Genomic DNA, 17886 nt, shown 5'->3' with positions numbered 1-17886 from the left:
CCATGGAAAACAGTATGGAGGTTCTTCAAAAAACTACAAATTGATCTACCATATGATCCAGCAATCCCACTGCTGGGTATTTATCCCAAAGACTCGAAAACCCATATCCAAAAAGATATTTGCACACTGATGTTCATAGCAGCATTATTCACAGTGGCCAGGACATGGAAGCAACTGAAGTGTCCTACGATAGATGATTGGCTAAAGAAGTTTTGGTACATATATACAATGGAATATTACTCAGCCATAAGAAGAGATGAAATACTGCCGTTTGCAACAACATGGATCGACTCTGAAATAATCATACTAAGTGAAATAAGCCAGACAGAAAAGGGTGAAAATCACATGATATCACTTATATGTGGGATATAAACCTAAAAGTAACAAATGAACAGGAGAAACAAACAGACTCTTGGACCTGGACAATGGACTAGTAGTTACCAGGGGGAATGGGGAAGGAGGAAAGAGGAAAAAAGTAAAAAATAAAATATTTTAAAAAAAGTAATGTAAAAAAACAAAAAACCCAATAAAAAGTGTGTGAAAGATTTGAACAGAATCCTCACTAAGGAAGATATACGTATAGTAAATTTGAAAAGATGCTCAACATCATATGTTAGAGAATTGCATATTAAATAACAATGAGATACCACTACATACTTATTAAACACCTACTAAACACCAGCACCACCACATACTGGTGAGGATGTGGAGCAACAGGAACTCTCATTCTTGCCTGGTGAGAATACTAAATGGCACAGCCTATTTGGAAGACAGCCTGGCAGTTTCTTTCAAAGCTAAACATAGTTTTACCGTATGATCCAGCAATCGTCCTCCTGTGTATTTACCCAAATGAGCTGAAAACAAGTCCACACAAAAATGTGAACATGGATGTTTATAGGAACTTTTTTGTCCCCTCCCCCAGTATTATTGAGAAATAATTGATATACATTTCTGTATTAGTTTAAGGTATACAGCATGATGGTTTGATTTACATATACAGCTGACCCTTGAACAACATGGGGTTTAGGGGTGCCGACCCCCACTCAGTTGAAGATCCCCATATAACTTTTGACTACATTCAGCACTTTGCATCCATGAATTCAACAAACTGTGGATCAAAAACAGTATTTTTTATTGGTGGTTGGGAATCAATGGTTGAGATTGGGAAAATACATTTGTCCATCCACATTTGGTTGAATCTGCCAGATGTGAAACTAACAGATATAAAGAGCCATATATTTATTGAAAAAAAAATCACATATAAGTGGACCTGCACAGTTCAAACCTGTGTTGTTCAAGGGTCAACTGTATTAATGATTTCCACGATAGGTTTAGTTAACATCTATAATTTCATATACATACAATAAAAAGAAAAGAAAAAAATTTTCTCCTTGCAATAAGAACTCTTAGTTTCCACTCTCTCAACTTCTCTATATATCATACAGCAGTGTAAACTATAGACATTCATAATTGCCAAAACTTGGAAGCAATCAAGATGTCCTTCAGTAGGTGAATGGATAAACTTGGTAAATCTATACAATATAATATTATTCCATGATAAAAAGAAATGAGCTATCAAGCCAGAAAGACATGGAGGAAACTTAAATGCATATTACTAAGTGAAAAAAAAAAAAAAACCAATCTGAAAAAGCTATATACTGTATGATTCCAACTACATGATATTCTGGAAAAGGCAAAACTATGAAGACTATAAGAGATCAGTGTTTGTCAGGGGTTGAGAGAGGGTGGATGAATAAATAGATGGGGTGCAGATTTTTTAATGCAGTGAAACTATTCTGTTTGAAACCAGAGGGTGGATACATTATATTATGCATTTGCAAAACCCATAGGATTGTACAACACAAAGAATAAACCCTAATGCAAACTATAGTCTTTAGTTAGTATATTGATAGATAATGTATCAATAATGTATCAATATTGACACATCAATAATATATCAACAACATATCAATGTATCAATATCAATAATGCATCAATAATAATATTGTTTCATCAATTTTAACGAATGTACCACAGCAATGCAAGATGTTAATAATAGGAGAAACCATTTGGAGGAGAGGGAGAATATGAGAATTTTATTAAAATTTTCTGTAAACCAAAAACTGTTCTAGGTAATAAAGTCTATTAATTTTTGAAAAGTGTATTTAGAAAGGTTTAAAATCTTATGGTAACCCATGATAAATTCTCAATCCCAAGAATTATTTTCTTTAATAAAGTACTCTGAAACTAGACCATAACAATTAGAACATTGATGCCTAAGAATGAGGAAAACAATAGTTTTCTGATTTATTTTTGGAGAGGGAGAGGCAGAAAAAAGACAGCTTTCTTTTTTGGAGTTGGGGCTGGGATGAGGCAAAACACTTTAAAAGATGGCTTGAAATCCTATTTTGGAATGGACAGAGTACAGAAGTTAACATGGAACTGAGCTGTTCTGAAGCTTCCCTTCACTTGGGGTGGAATAGTACTTATGAGGTTAGATTGTGTCATAGACTTACGACTGGATGGGACATAAACTAGTTTTTATTTCTCTCTGGCTCTCAGTGGTATTATGGTTTCCTACACTCTAAAAATGATGAAAGTAGTGCCTGGACCAGAATGTCTTTTTCTTCATTGTGATTCCTTCATTATCCCAAACCTTCTACAAAGTCTTTTTTTCATGCCCCAGCCTGTTCTAGCTGTGGTTTGGGGGGACTCAAAGAAGTGGTTTGTGTTTGTATTTGAGAGGAACTGGTCTAGGGAGAAGCCGGGCATACTAGGCAGAAAACAGAGTGACTATGCAGACTGGCAGGCTGAGAAAACAAATAATAAGGACAGAATTGGGGAATATATAAACATTTCTGGAAGAATTATTAGAGAGAGGAACTAGGTGCAATCTTAGAATTCCCTCAATCAAGCACAATGAGGACTTACCATTACAATTTGGGCACTTAAGGGAAATGTGAGCCCTGACAAATTGAGATATTGGAGAGTATATGGTTGTACTTACTTTTCTTTTAATACGCTCCATCCAGGTTTTAACATAAGGCATCCATTTCAGTTCTTCAGGATCCACAAACACCATTCCACATCTACTGACTGTTGCAGGAGAGGCAACCTTTAGATCTTGCACCTAAAATTGAAAAAAAAGTTGAATAGGGAAAAGCTAATATGATACTTCCTTATTCATGAACCTTCAATGTTAATGAATCACAAGTTTAAAGTTTAAGTTAACACTGAAAGATTTTATGTGGAAGATAGTGGGAGAGCTATAAGTAATCAGAAATGGAGAAGTTATGTGAGCATAAGTTGAAAAAACCCCATAATTTTAGGAGGATACTGTTAAATCCTTATGGGAGGGATTGGGTAATTATTTCCTTTTCTTTTCTCTTCTTTCTTATTTCATTCTTGTATGCAACATGTAGCCTAATACCTAGCATATAATAGATATTCAATCAATGTTTGATGAATGAAGACAGTAGTGGTGATTATCTTCCATAAAATTTTGTCGCTGTATTTAGTCCACATTCCTCTTCCAAACCCTCCATAAAATAGTCATACCACACTGTGATAATTCATTTACTTTAAATACTATAATTTTTTTAACTTAGAAAGCATTTCAAATCATGTAAAGTCATCTATACATACTAAATACTTCCAAAGGAAAAGAAACAGATGCTGGAGAAGCCAGAATTTAATGTATTTCCTGTTTATAGGGAGATAGGAATGTTTGAGAGACCTTGGTTGTCAGGATGGACAATATAGTACAAATGGACAATTTAATAAGTATTTAGTACATGAACAAAATACCATGGTAGGCCTTACAGATAGTAGAAGATACATTAGTGTGAGAAAAAAAATTATGATGGTATGCCAATTAATGAATATTTCTTTAATCCACAGTATGACATTACATTTACCTCAAATAACATGTGGACTTGTGGTGTGAGTTTAATCCTCTCACTGTTAGCCAGGCAAAGCATTTTGTTATCATCCAACACTGTATTCATATTTTCGATCCAAAGAGCATCCACGGGCCCATCACTAATGATCCATTTATGGTCTTCTGAGGTATCATTCACAGCTGCTCGGACACTTAGTGCCATCAAACCATCTTTCCACTCCAAGGTTATGTTATTAACTTCGCCATATAATTCACCCATTGTAATTGATTTAGGATTAAGAACATATGTTTTAACCGGTTGGTAAAAGGGATTGTCTAGACCAAGTTTTTGCAAATTCCCTAAAGTTTCTGCTAGTATTTGGTAAACTGTGGTCTTGCCACCTCCTGTTGGTCCGACTAACATAACACCATGCCTTACTAGCATAGTTTCATAGAACTGTATCACTTTTTTAACCATACATATCTCAGGCTGAAGATTTTGTCTATTCATGACATCTATAATTGTTGACTGCAATATACCGTAGTCATGTTCTGGAATTTGGACTCCAGGAAAAAGATCAGATATAATTCCACTGAAATAACAAAAATAAAATCAATTAAGAATGGCTAGTCATTGAGTTTTCCCCATATTTGTTACTATTAATTGATTAACACACAGTCTTATTTTTCTCATCGATCTTTTCTTCTAAACACGTACAGTACTAGCCTGTCCTATGTGTTATTCTAGAATCTATCATTTCTCTGATATTGTGTTTGATTTTGTTTGTTTCTTGCACAGTAGATCAACATTCTTAAGTATACTGGGAGCTTTTTGGGGTAAGAAATATCTATTATGTTTTTGTATTGTCTACAGTACAGGGCATAGTATCAAACATACAGAAGATGATGAATTTATCAGTTTATTTTAAAAATTATATTTCTAACTCAACTTTTCCCAAATGCATTTATGTGTGCTTGTAACTGTATGTAGATATTCAGAAAAATAAGATGGAAATAAAAATAGAAAACTAGTACTAGGTAAAAAAGGAGAAAAGGGAAAATTGATTATTCTGTGGGAAAGCGTTAATATGGGATTTCTCTATGAGTAAAAAAGGGGTGAAATCTATACCTCACACTATATACACAAATGCTTTTGAGACACAGTAAAGACCTTAATATAAAATGACAACAAAGAACTAGATGAAAATATAAAAGATGAATTTTGCACCACTGTAGTAAAAAGGTCTTTCTAAGAAAGACAAGAAATGTATGACTGTAAAAAATGTTGATAAAGTGAACAAATGATAACAAACAAAAAACAAACCTCTATGAGATAAAAGCCTTTATAGATGAACTTAATGAATAATAAGCTTAGAGAAATATATCCAATTTTTATACCAGATAAAATTTATGAGTTCCTACAAATCAATAAGGAGCACAACAGAGAAATAACATACAAGAGTAATAAATATACATGACTAATAACACTAATAATTAAAGGAATGCATACAATAAAATAATGCATGCATTAAAGACTTTTGGTCTCTCTTTAAAACATTTAAAAGGAAATGGGCATTTTCATAAAACCATTTATATAAATATAAAATGTCTTTAGACAGCTTGATAGACTCTATCTAAATTAAAAATGTTCATATCCTATAATCTAGTGAAATTACTTCCTAAAATCTCAATTCTAGAAATATCATAAGTGTGCAAAGATAACTATGAGAATTTTCATCATCATGTCCTACTGAAAGGGAGTGGACACATGTTCTGGGAAACAGGGGCATTGACAGAAGACAAAGGCAAAGAGAATCCCCAGCACAGTCACAAATGGACATCCCAGGGTGATAGATGTGCACTAGGGGTAATGGACAACCAGTCCAGATTAGAGCAGGAAAGAGGGCTCCAAAGAGACCAATTCAATAGAATATTCTGTATAATTGAGTGAAGATTTTTTTGTTTGTTCGTTTGTCTTTAGGAGATTTACACTCTGGAAAAATTTAGAGACAAATTAATGGTAGATTTATAGAGAAGTAGGTAAATAATTAATTTATATAGTTATGATAATTATATTGCAATATAACTATACAGAGATGATGGGTTGAGGGGAAAGATGCACGTGCATATCCTCATCTCTTTGTTAGTAACTTAATAGATAATATCTAAAACTGAAAAATGAAGAAATGGCAGAAACATGATACTAAAAAATATAGAAGGAAACAGCAAAATGAATGAAAAATGGATCAATGAATGAATGGATCAATGGAAAAATGATTGCCTTTGGGAAGATGGAATTGGTGAAGGGCAAGGAACTGTGGTTCTTCATAAGATTAATTTATGACACTAGTTTATTTTTAAAACTACTATATATATAACTTGGATTAACATAAAACTAAATAAAAGTAGATATACATAGATAAGAGTAATCACATTTATTTTAAGCCCAAGTCTGATTTTTGGGGGTCAGAAATTTTTCTTAGATCGAGAACTTGTAACCAGTGCTAACTTATACAGCGCACAACCTGGTGATCAATATTTTGAGGAAAAATGAATAATTAGATTGATGCTAAAACTTTAGTATCTTTATTTTAAAATAGTATTTTAAACTGCAATAATTATCTCTAAAAAGATGAGAAAGTATATTGTTAGAGATACACAATTTGCAGTTAAGACTGTTCTTTACCTCTACACAATAGCTATGCTTTCTTCTATAACATCTAGAAATTTACCTGAACAGAAGAGCATCATCCGTTAGGAATTTTGGCAAATTGGAATCTCGTAAGGCTCTTATCAACACCACATCTTCATTTAGGTCTGGGTTTTCTCTTTTCAAAGACCTATGTTTAAAGAAATAATTCAGATGACATTGTGAGAGCATATTATTGAACGTGATTTTCCAAACCTGTGGGTCAGGGATTCCATTTGCAGAACGCTGTTGGGGGCGCCCCACTGCAGGTTCCCCCTGGAAGCAGAGATTGTGTTCCCTTCATGCTGAGCACCCATCTCCATCAGACCATGTGCACAAGCCAGGAACTAACTCTATAGCCTTCAGGAGAATGACAAGGACATTTTCTTAACCTCCTCCATCAATCCAGCCTGAGCTTACGTGCATCCCTGGATGCATCATGATGATTCACACCCCTATGACTTTCTTTTCTCTCAGCCAGGGACACTCCACTTTGCCCTTTTGTTCACTCTTATTTCTCTTTCAGAACCTAGTCCAGTTACTCCCTCCTCTAGAAAGTTCCCCTATCCCTCTTCTCAGCAAACCTTGGATGCAGCCCTATGGTCGCCTTCACTACACTGGATCCTAGATGACTGCTCATTTGTCTGTCCTGCTCACTGGACTGTAGTTGTGTTCTTTGAGTGCAAGTGTATCTGAATGCCTTAGTATTCCTTTGCCATAAGTGGCAATCCTGTGAAGAGGAGAAATACTGTATCTGGGAGGTTAGAAGAAAGAACAGAGAGTTCACAGGACAGGAAAATTTGTGCAAAACCAGGGAAACTGAAGCCAGGCAGAAGGGGCTCTGGATGTGCAGAGTACAGAACAGCAAGTCATGGCCTGAGAGGAAAGACTGGAGAGGTGACAGAGTCCCTCAGAGACTCTGGATCACCTGGGGTCTCCAGAGGCAGGAGTTTTAAGAGAATGCAAAGACATTGGGGCCTGAAAAGAGAAAAAGACTCACGCTTTACTAGAAATTAGAAAGAAGCTTGTCCTGGACCACATTGTAAAGACAGAGGTGAAGTCTTGGAGAAAAGCCTGGACTGAAGATGGAATGATGAAACTGATGTTTTCTGAATGCTTCAGGCCTTGTTAGACAATATGCATGACTTAATTACTGTATATGTGTAACAAACTATGCCCTTTAAATCTAGTCATCCATATTATGGTGGTAAAGGCTTTTATACATTAAAACCCAATGTATGTGATAAGTTCAGGGGACATGAAAGTTAGCCAAAGCCTAGTTGAGATTCAGATTCAGTCTGGGGGCAACCACATTGGGTTTCACAGTGAAGAACTGCTGTGGGCTGAGGAGTGTCAAAAGAATGATGACAACAGCAGCAATTAACATTTATTAATCACTTACTATGTTGCTTTAAGAGCCATGTGTGACTTACTCATTTAACACATTCGATTACATGGTTTGGAATTTCACACTTGACCACCTTGGTTTCTTACCCAGCCATGACCAGCACAGACTTTACAGCTCTCATGCCAAAGTCGTAGTGATCCTGCTGAGAGAGCTGTTCACTGCAAAGCTTATACATCTGAGTCATCTTTCTTGCTAATATTTTACTGGATTCAAATCCTTCAGAATATAGAATTACCTAGAAAAAGTAAAATGCAATGCTTATTATATGATATTGATGACAATATATTAGCATAACACCAATGTATTCAAAATTCACTTTAGGCATTATACCTCTCCAAGTTGTTATGTCATTTAACAAAGAAATGTAAAGATTGGAGAAAAAAGGGTTTTCTGTGCCATAAGAAGGTGGAAGGTAGGATATTATCTGGGGAGGCCTGAGCACTGATTCTGCTTTCTTTCTGTAGATGAAGATGTGGCCTTAGTGACATTTGGTTCAAAGAGCAGAGAGCCCATCCATTCTGGAGGCTGGATGGTGTTATAAGGTCTGAGTACAGAAGCAAGGCTTGAGCTTCTTTAATCTGACAGTGTCAGTGACAGCAGTGTGATCCCCTTTAGGCTCCCTGGGAATTCTTAGCTAGTATGAAGAAACAAAAACCAGTTTAAATAGAAAGATTTCTAAATAGACACAGAAAGAACAAATACAATATAAATAATTAATTTATTAATGATTACTATTTTTGACTAAGCTGATACAGACTTACAAACCAATCCCTACCCTCTATCATAGTGATTAGCATTGCTGCTATTCACATCTTTTGACTCTAATAAAAATAATACACAGAGATGTTGAGAATAATACAGTAGTTTTTAGAATGAATCTAGACATTTTAATTCCTAGAGATGAACTGATAAACTCCAATAAACTGCTTAATTAAACTCATTGATTCATTCCAGTTTTAAGGACCTTCTATATTCCAGATACAATTCGGGACTATAGCAGACACACACACACACACACACACACACACACACACACACACACACACGCACAGAGGGAAACAAAACATTCTATGTGATAACAATCATCTCTATTCTTATGAGAAAACAATAATGTATAAACTTTGTCAGAGTGCATTATAAAAAAAATTCTACTTAAATAGAATCAGTGGTAAATAAAAGAAATGAGTTTGAAAATTTCCTAATTTATAATATGAAACTCACCTCTGCAATCAAGGCATAATTTGGAACCATCATTGCAAAGGGTCTAAACAGGGCTTTCAGATTATCTGGCAATTCTGTTCTGCCTGCATATCCAGGATTCATTGTGATAAAGGCTGCACAAGTCATAATCAACTTTATTTCCCGGCCCTCAAACATGAATCTAGAGAGCTGTTTAAAGAAAAGAGCAAGTATAAGTTAACACTTGACATTTGTAAATTCTTTCACATAATTAACTACTGTAGTCAAAACTTGTGTAATGGAGCATTCAAGCAATGACTACTGAAACATACCCACTAGACCACCAGGTTCAAGCAATGACTACTGAATGCTGCTGTTGGACAAGAGGAAACATGTCTCTCCTGACTCCGTTCTACTGACTCCCACTCTCTTTAGGGCTCAGTGTGTCCTGCTCTCTGTTTCCCTGCTCCTAATCTGCCTTGTCCAATCTGTTTCTTCCTGCCTGGCCCATTCCTGCAGTCTTCTAGGCCTCAGCATCTTTTGCTGAGAGCCTCAGCATCTCAATTCAACTTAGACTTAATGGCTACTAAACCTTCTCCACCCCTACTTTTTGGTATTCCCCCCAAAATTCTAATCTTAGTCCTTAGATGGTTGGGGCCCCACAGTTAGTGTCACTAGAGTTACTCCTTCGCTTCTATTCAGCAGCAACCACTTGTTGAATACCTATCTGTTGCAGGTGAGGCAATGGGTTAGGCATGGATGTAGAGAGCTGCAGGAGACTCATTCCTGAGCCCTTGAGAAGCTCTTGGGCTTGCTGTGTGGAGTCAGACCTGGAAACCGTGACCAAGCCATGCAAAAGATGCTATAGGGGAGGTGTGTGCAAAGCCCATTGGGAGCAAAGCTCATAGGAAGAGCAGGAAAGCCTGCTTGAGACCCGAAGAATGAAGAGGGGCATTTAGCATTGAAAGGCAGGGGCAGCTATTCCAGTCAAAGGAAGCAGGAACAAGAAACTGCACTGCATGTTCAAGAAATGACCAGCTATTTACTCTGCTAAAGGGTAAAGTTCTAGGAAGAAAATATAAGTAGGTAGGGGCCTGAGCATCAAGAATCTTGCAGTATAGGATAAGAAATTTAGATTTTGTCTCATGGGTTAGGGGAAGCAGAGAAGAATTTTGAGCAGAGTGATAGGGTCACAGATGGCAATGAAGAGGTTGGACAAAATGCAGACAAGGGGTCTGTTAAAGAATTGTTATTAGGGAGATGATAAGAGCCAGAATTATGGAGTTATCACCGGGGACAAGAAGAATCTAGAAGATAAAATTAAATGGACTTGCTGATGGCTTAGATTCTGGGGTTGATAGGGGAAAAAAATCCAAGATGGAATCTAGTTTTCTAGCTGAGCCACTGGATGAAGGGATAGACATGAAGATACAGGGAAGACTAGGATGGAACTGGAGGATGTGTCATAGCCTGGAGGAGAAAATCCTGGATGGTACAACTGGAGACCAGTCCTGCTGCCATTAAATTGCTGTTTGTGTTATTCAAACTTGTAAATTTCTGTGCTTTAGTTTCTTCATCTATTCCAGGGGATATATCTTTTTTCTTTTAATTCCTCCCCGCGCCCCGCCCCCCACTTCCATCCCTGACCTATGGAAGGTGGGGCATCTCCTCCCACATGCTTGTGGCGCACACCCAGGGCCTGGCGCACCTGGGAGGCCTGGTGCACCTGGGTTATGGGCCCATGGCTCCACTGGGGCTCGAACCCAGGACCTTCTGCGTGTAAAGCAGACATGCTAACCACTACTCTATGGAACTGCCCCTCCAGGGGGTATGTCTTGCACCAACTATCTCATGTGGCCACTGGCAAAATTGAGGATGAGATTTGGTTAGTCTCAGATATCCTTCTACCTTTCTTTTACCTCACGGTTGCTCTCCAGTTGGCAAGGCTTCAGTTCTTCCTCTATTCTCTCTGGTCCCTTCTCCCTTTTCCTCCATGCTGTGCTCTCAGCTAATTGCTCAGCAAAGCGATAATGGCTTATGAGTTATACTATATCTGGAGGTCCTTGCATTCAATACTGGCCTCCACAGAGGATCTGGCAGGCAGGATGGTGTATAGTTGAAGGAATGCAGATTCTAGAGTCACATAGATTTAGGTGTCTATCTTAGTTCTATGGTGTTCTCAGAAATATTTTAAAATTTCTTGGAATCTTTTTCCCCTGTAAGTAACCTTGGTGAAATGCCCTCTGCTTCACATAGGTTTGTATAAAGATAGAATAAGTATAAAGTATAATGACTTCTACAATTTAACAGCTCATTAAAGTCCAATTTCTGCTTTCTTTTGACTTGTTCTATAATTTGCTTTTTTTGCAGAGGTGATAATCAAAATATTTAACAACTCTTCAGCAGGGCGTCTTCAGATGAGAGTGGCCTCTGTCACTAAAGCTAGAGCTGGATCCAGAGGTCCCCATGCTATGTCAGGAGGAACCCTTATGGCTGGATCCTGAGGCGGTCAGGGGCTCTTCAGGAAGGGGCTGAGGTAGTGGTGGGGAACCCTTCAAGGGGTTTGGGGCAGTGGCTATTTAAATACTAAATAACTGGCAAGGCTGTTCTGGCTTGTACAGTCTGAGCATCAGTCTGCCCTTTGGTGATCTCATGACCACACCTCAGAAGGTCAACACACAGTGGTAGGAGACTTGGTCCCATCCTTCACTGCCATCAGCTTCCCAATACAAACCCCTTCTCCAGGAACATGGGCTAACTCTTTTTAATAGTAGGGCCATATTCGTGTCTTCATTTGATCCTACTACATTCCTTGGCTTTTCCAGTCCAGTGAATTCTGAGGAGCCAAATTCTCCCTGGTTCCCCCAGGACTCCTCTCCCATTTTTCTACCAGCCTAGGCTGAGCCTGGGGGCCATGATGAAGGCAGAGGAACCCAGGAGAGGGAGCAGTAGAGAAACCTAGCAAGAACAAGGAAAGTGAGGAAGAAAGTAAGAGATGGAGAAGAGAGGGACAGGGTATGGGTGCGTGTGTGTGTGTGTGTGTGTGTGTTGGGAGTGGGAAGAACATCTTTCCTTGAGGGCAGAAAGTAAGTTTCACCAACTCTGTATCCCCAGCTCCCAGCACAGTGTCTGACGACGAAGGATTGTTTCTCTGTGTTTCCCGGATGAGGAATTCTCCCAACTAAGTCGTGTTGCTGTAGTACTCACCAATTACACTGGAAACGTGAAATAGGCTAAAGTTAGTATTGTCCTTCCTAAAATGCAATATGTCATAAGACAACTGCCAGATGCTTTACCTTTGCAGCTTTTGCATTCCTAATGGTAATGAGTTGCTGTGCAATGACTGACAAAACTTCTATGTCAATTCGATTAAATTCATCAAAGCAGCACCAAGCCCCTGACTGTGCCAGACCGCTGAAGAAGCGCCCCATCATCTGAAATAAAAATAATGATGTTCGACTTTGTATTATATAGTTAAACTCCTTCAAAAGTTAAACTTTTAGCTGAAAATATTAAAAAGGAAAAAAAGGCAGTATGTGAGTACTGGGCTGTGTCAGAAGTTTGCACTTTTCTACCAGGGAAGCTAAGTACAACTGCCAGTGACCTCTGTGTGGAAACTGATGGCTGATTTGTTTTTCTCTTGTTTCTGCTTTTGGAGGAGGCTCCTACTACCACCTTGCCAATGGCACGAATGAGGTGAGGGTGACAGATGGGAAGTCTTGCTCTTGCCACATATTTGACTGGGATACTGACAAGGAAAACCTTTGTCTTTTTCTGAAGACATTTTAGACCCTTCAAGAGATGTGACTTTCCAAGTTAGGAATTAACGTCCTAGAATAGAAGTTCCCAAAGAGTCATCTGGGGATCCCTGTCAGTCTCAGGTGGTCTGCAAGGTAGAAGTATTTTCATAAAAATACTAAATGTTATTTGCTTTTTTTTTTAACTCTCATTCTCTCATGAGACTACAGAACATGAAAAAAATTATTGATATGGTTTCAATTTCCACACTGCAAATAACCTTCAAGAAAATGCTACTTGTCAAGTTTTGGTATAATTTCAATGAAGAATAATGATTATCTGGAAGTTATTAAAATATTCCTCTCTTTTTTGGGTACATATCTGTGTGAGGCTAGATTTTCTTCAAATACTTCAACTAAAATAACATACCTCAACAAATTGAATGCAGAGGCAGGTGTGAGCATCTGCCTGTCTTCTATTATGCCAAACATTAGAGATTTTTGAAAATATAAAACATCACTCTTCTCGTTAAATTTTTTGTTTGGGAAAATAGTTATTTTTCACAGAAAATACGTTTATGCTAATAGGTAGTGGATTTATTATTGTTATTTTAAAACAAATAAATATTTTAAATGTATTGGTTTTAATTTCGAACATGATAAATGTCAGCGGATGTAATATATATAAATAATGGCTCAGGAGGCCTTGAATTTTTAATTTTTAAGAGTATAAAGGACGCCTTTGAGAAAAATTTTGAGAACTGCTGTATTGAAAAATATTGCCACAAATTCTCACCTTCTACATATTTCATCGTCAGTATACAACTCCCTGAATTGCTCATCTCTTTCCATAAGCTTATTCCTTGTTCTCAGATTTCCCTGCTGCTTTATCTTGTATCTCATCTCTCTTCTTTCTACTTTCTAACATAAATAGATTTTGAATTTTACCACCATTTGACAAATGCTCTCCTGGCCTTGATTCCTATCTTATGTTGTCTCTTCTCCTTTGCTCTGTTTATTCCACTTTACCATCCCTTGCCCACTAGTTTTCCTCGCCATCACCCCATTCTCTCCTCCTTTTGTTGTGTCATGCTGCGAGTAGAGAAAATCACAGAAAGCACTAACGTGAGTGTTCAGATGCTGGATTGTACCTTGTAGTCCAAACCATCAGAACAATTGAAGACCACACACTGGATGGCAAGAGCTTTTGCTAGGTCTTTGGTAGTCTCGGTTTTCCCAGTGCCTGCAGGACCAGCTGGTGCACCTCCCAGGTCCAGCTGCAAAGCCCCCATGAGGCACAGGTAGCAGCGATCCTGAAGAAATTGATAAACTGTCGTTATTGAAGGGAACTGACTCCAGCCACAAATTCATGAATCCTTTCCTTTCTATAGGAGAAAGGTCATTATTTTCTATGAAAGGTTTTATAGCAATTGAGGTCTACTCAAAGACCCAAAGCATGTAATTAATTAATGCAAAGCACTCTGTTTCACAAAGAGATATTCATAGTAAATCCTTTCAAGAGTTAATGTTATATGAAACTTTTCTGATTTTGATAAAAAAAGCACTCCTATTGTGTCAACATTAACCTAAGTGATCAGTAACTTACTGTGAGAGGAGTAATAACTAATCGTGGGCATGCACCCAAATATTCATAGCCATAAGTGTACTGAGAGAGTGCCATTCTAGCCACACAATTATCCAGGTCTATGTCCCAATAATAGCGTAGTTGTCTCTGCCAGTCGAAGGATTCGACTTCCTCTACCTACACAAGTGACGACAATGATATATATATATTAGATGCACTAATTTCCAAAGGAAATATATGATTTTACTTAAATGAAACAGGTACCTTGGCTTGAGCAAGTTCGGTGACTATGTCTCTTGCATGTACATCAATAGTAATTAAGGCAGTTATAATGTTTCTGTGTAATTTAGGAAGACTGCCTCGAACTAATGCAGCCAGGGCATTTAATCTCTACAAATTAAAAGAGAAATTATCATGATGAATTTTCAAAAATCAGCTTACACATATATCTTTTTACTATTACATTTGGGGTAGACATTTGCCAAAACTACCTAATTTTAAAAATCTATAATTCTATGACCAAACAGGACAACAGTTTATTTAATTCCCATATGTCTTCTAAGAAGTACATACTATCTTTACCTCATTTTTCGTTAGAGGAAACTGAAGGTCAGAGAGGGTAAGTAACTTGATGGCAGTCACACAGTTATGAGGCTGCACAAATGAGACTTGAGTGGACACATTTGCCTCAGGAAAGCTCATAACCACCATGTGGTGATGTCACTAGGGAAGATTGTTCTCTCTAAAAATTAAATGAGGTTAAGGTAGTATACCTTATTTTCTGGGGCAGTTTTTCCTTTGATAATCAGAAAACATAAGCATTTTAACTAGGCTAAAGTTCGATTAAATAAAATATTTTTGTTATAGATGGAGCTCCTGATTCTAACCTAAATGGTTAAATATTTTTCAAAGAGGAGAAATTGATTCTTTTCAGTCATGAAGACCTTGAACTGCTGTGCTGAATTTTCATGTGTGCCAACTCTGATCAGGGACCACCTCCACACAGAGGTCAACCAGACTCTCCTTAGGGAGTCCTTTCTCATCTCTGGAGCTCTTTGACGTGAAATCCTATTGAGGACCTTCAATTCTCTTGAGGACTCTTCCCTTTTTTCATTTTAAGGATGATTCTTTAAAAATGCAACATTGCTTGGAAGTTGAATTGAATTTGGACTTAAAGTTAGATGTAGCTCTAAAATGGCAGTTTCCAACTACAGCTTAAAAATTCCTGTAGTTCGGTATTTGGATTCATTCAGTTATTTATTGTTTTATTGATAGTTACCTGAAGAATCTATAAAATAGTAGAAAAGCACAACTTGAGCCTAAGAACAGAAATGGCACAAATCCTGGGGTTGTCCTGGATTGAATGAACTTCTATGAGAGACATCCAGTAAATATGATCTCTCCTTAAATGTCACAAACCATTATTATCCTGACATTTTTTTCTTGAAATTTTTTCCTATTTTTATAAGTAGAAAAATACTACACAAACACCAAAGTAGTGTCCCTAAGAAAACTTGAACACAAATGGTTTCAGTGAGAATCCCAAAGCTTTGTAAGTCATGTCAGAGCATTAAATTTCAGAAAGAAAGTGAATTTGCATTAATCATGCCAATAAAAACCACTGAGACCATCTCTCACAGCAGTATGTTCGATGTCACCCTGTTAAAAAAAATCTCACCTCAAAGTTGACTTTTTCGAAAGCTTCCAGGGCCTCTAATTGATTACCATCTTCATCCAAACACTCAGTCAAATCACGGCACCACATGATTTGAGAAATGGTCAGGATCACCTGCATGGAAACATCTTCCTTGAGTGTGTGACGCATCTCGCCAAAAAGGAAATCAGAGACGGAAATTCAAGGAGTGAGAGTTACTTGAGAAGGGTGGCCAGCTATCACCCATTCTGTCCTTGGTTTCCCCTGATAGTCAGCGATGGCAGCTTTGCACAGGCGACGCAAAGACGTGAACATGGCTTCTTCCACTTTACCGAGCCATTCTTCCACATTGCCTCGGGCTTTGAGGCCTTTTCCCAAGCTAACCTAGGAGACAATCACAGCAATGACAGCATGGCTCATTGCATGGCTCTCCATAACAGACCTCGAGCCATGTAAACACGGAAGCCTGACCCCAAGCACAGGAACTTTCTATTGCTCCACCTCCCTTTACCACCTCTAATTATTGCTTTATTTTACTGCTTCCCTTTGGAGCCAACTCCCTGCAAGAGGAGTCCATGTGCTCTACAAAAGTTCCTTTGCTTTCTTTTCCTCCTTGCTTTCATCTGCTTTTTGGCTCTAATCACTCCTAAGACTTGTTAAGGTCATTAAGGTGAGCAATGTTCTCTCAACTGTTAAATCCAATTGACCCTTTCCAGTCCTTTTCATATTTATTTCGTGTATTTCCAATGACCTGACTGCCTTGCTTGCCTGGGTCTTCCGCATCTATTCTACCCTCCCTTTAAATTTCATGCTTTCCCTGGATCCTAGCCTTGGTCCTCCCCACCCTCTTCTGCTTGAAGGATGAGTACATTCTTCTGCAGGAAGATCAATTCAGGACAAGTACAAGGTTTATGGGCTCCTTCACTCCTGAGGATACACTACTGTGCTCTAACTGGACTGACATCCTTGGCATTTCCCGGCACAGTTCCCTCGTCTGGCATGCGCTGTCTCCTGTGCCTCCTCTCCACCTTCCTTGGCTGCCTGTGAGTGTGCGCATGTGTGATTCTCTGTGACGTCACTTAGTTCCCCACAGTTCACTTGTTCGGCATTTACTATATTCCAGGCACCGTGCAGTGCCCGGGAGACACTATGAAGCCAATAATGAGCCAATAATGAAAACACTTTTATAGCACTCACTGGGTACCGTTCTAAATAATTTACATATAGTAACACTTGGAAATCCTCAGCATCTCATTACTTAGGCACAATTACTAATTCCCCTTTTATAAATGAGGTTAAAGGTTGGGACTTGAATCCAGGTGGTTTGGCCAGTCCAGTAGAACCGGCGCTCCTAACCAGTCCATTCTTGTGTCCATTGTGGAGAGTAAGACATGGCTCCAGTTTTCTCCACTCTGTTCCCAAGAACAGAGCATGTGACTCTGTTATTGCATCTACTGTAGTGCTTTCAAATTGTTTGTTTGACTTTGTCTCCACTAGAGATTTTCGAGGGCAAGAATTTTATCGTGGTTATCTCTGAAACTGCTCAGCCAGCAGGCTACTAGGAGCGGTAGCACTTGATGAACGCTTAGAGTGACAAGGAATAAATCTCTACCATCAACCCTAGAAGAGTAACAAAGTTTACCTGTAATGAATTAGAAACAAAAAGTACCTTACCCTTTCTCCCTCTGGTGACAGCATTGCTAAAATATCATTAGTATAAACTTTTTCTGGCTCTCCTTCCACACCAGGAATTT

At 38.1% G+C, this 17886-nt stretch overlaps 1 protein-coding gene across 1 annotated transcript in view; it reads right to left on the bottom strand.

Moving 5' to 3' along the window:
* DNAH6 (dynein axonemal heavy chain 6) overlaps positions 1-17886 on the bottom strand; it is a 233739-nt gene that overhangs the window by 146002 nt on the left and 69851 nt on the right. Inside the window, exons 24-35 of the mRNA XM_025050893.1 lie at positions 17807-17886; positions 16352-16516; positions 16157-16267; positions 14743-14868; positions 14500-14655; positions 14045-14206; positions 12453-12590; positions 9199-9366; positions 8064-8212; positions 6613-6720; positions 3918-4473; positions 3008-3130 (exon numbers count right to left, since the gene is read on the bottom strand). The exon at positions 17807-17886 is cut by the window's right edge and continues 140 nt beyond it. Coding sequence (XP_024906661.1) covers positions 3008-3130; positions 3918-4473; positions 6613-6720; positions 8064-8212; positions 9199-9366; positions 12453-12590; positions 14045-14206; positions 14500-14655; positions 14743-14868; positions 16157-16267; positions 16352-16516; positions 17807-17886 — 2042 coding nt within the window. The remainder of the gene's footprint in view (positions 1-3007; positions 3131-3917; positions 4474-6612; positions 6721-8063; positions 8213-9198; positions 9367-12452; positions 12591-14044; positions 14207-14499; positions 14656-14742; positions 14869-16156; positions 16268-16351; positions 16517-17806) is intronic.

Source organism: Pteropus alecto, unplaced genomic scaffold (assembly GCF_000325575.1).
Source record: "Pteropus alecto unplaced genomic scaffold, ASM32557v1 scaffold117, whole genome shotgun sequence".
NCBI lineage: Eukaryota > Metazoa > Chordata > Mammalia > Chiroptera > Pteropodidae > Pteropus > Pteropus alecto.
The sequence above is the reverse complement of the archived record's forward strand: the minus strand, read 5'-3'. Positions and strand labels throughout refer to the sequence as shown.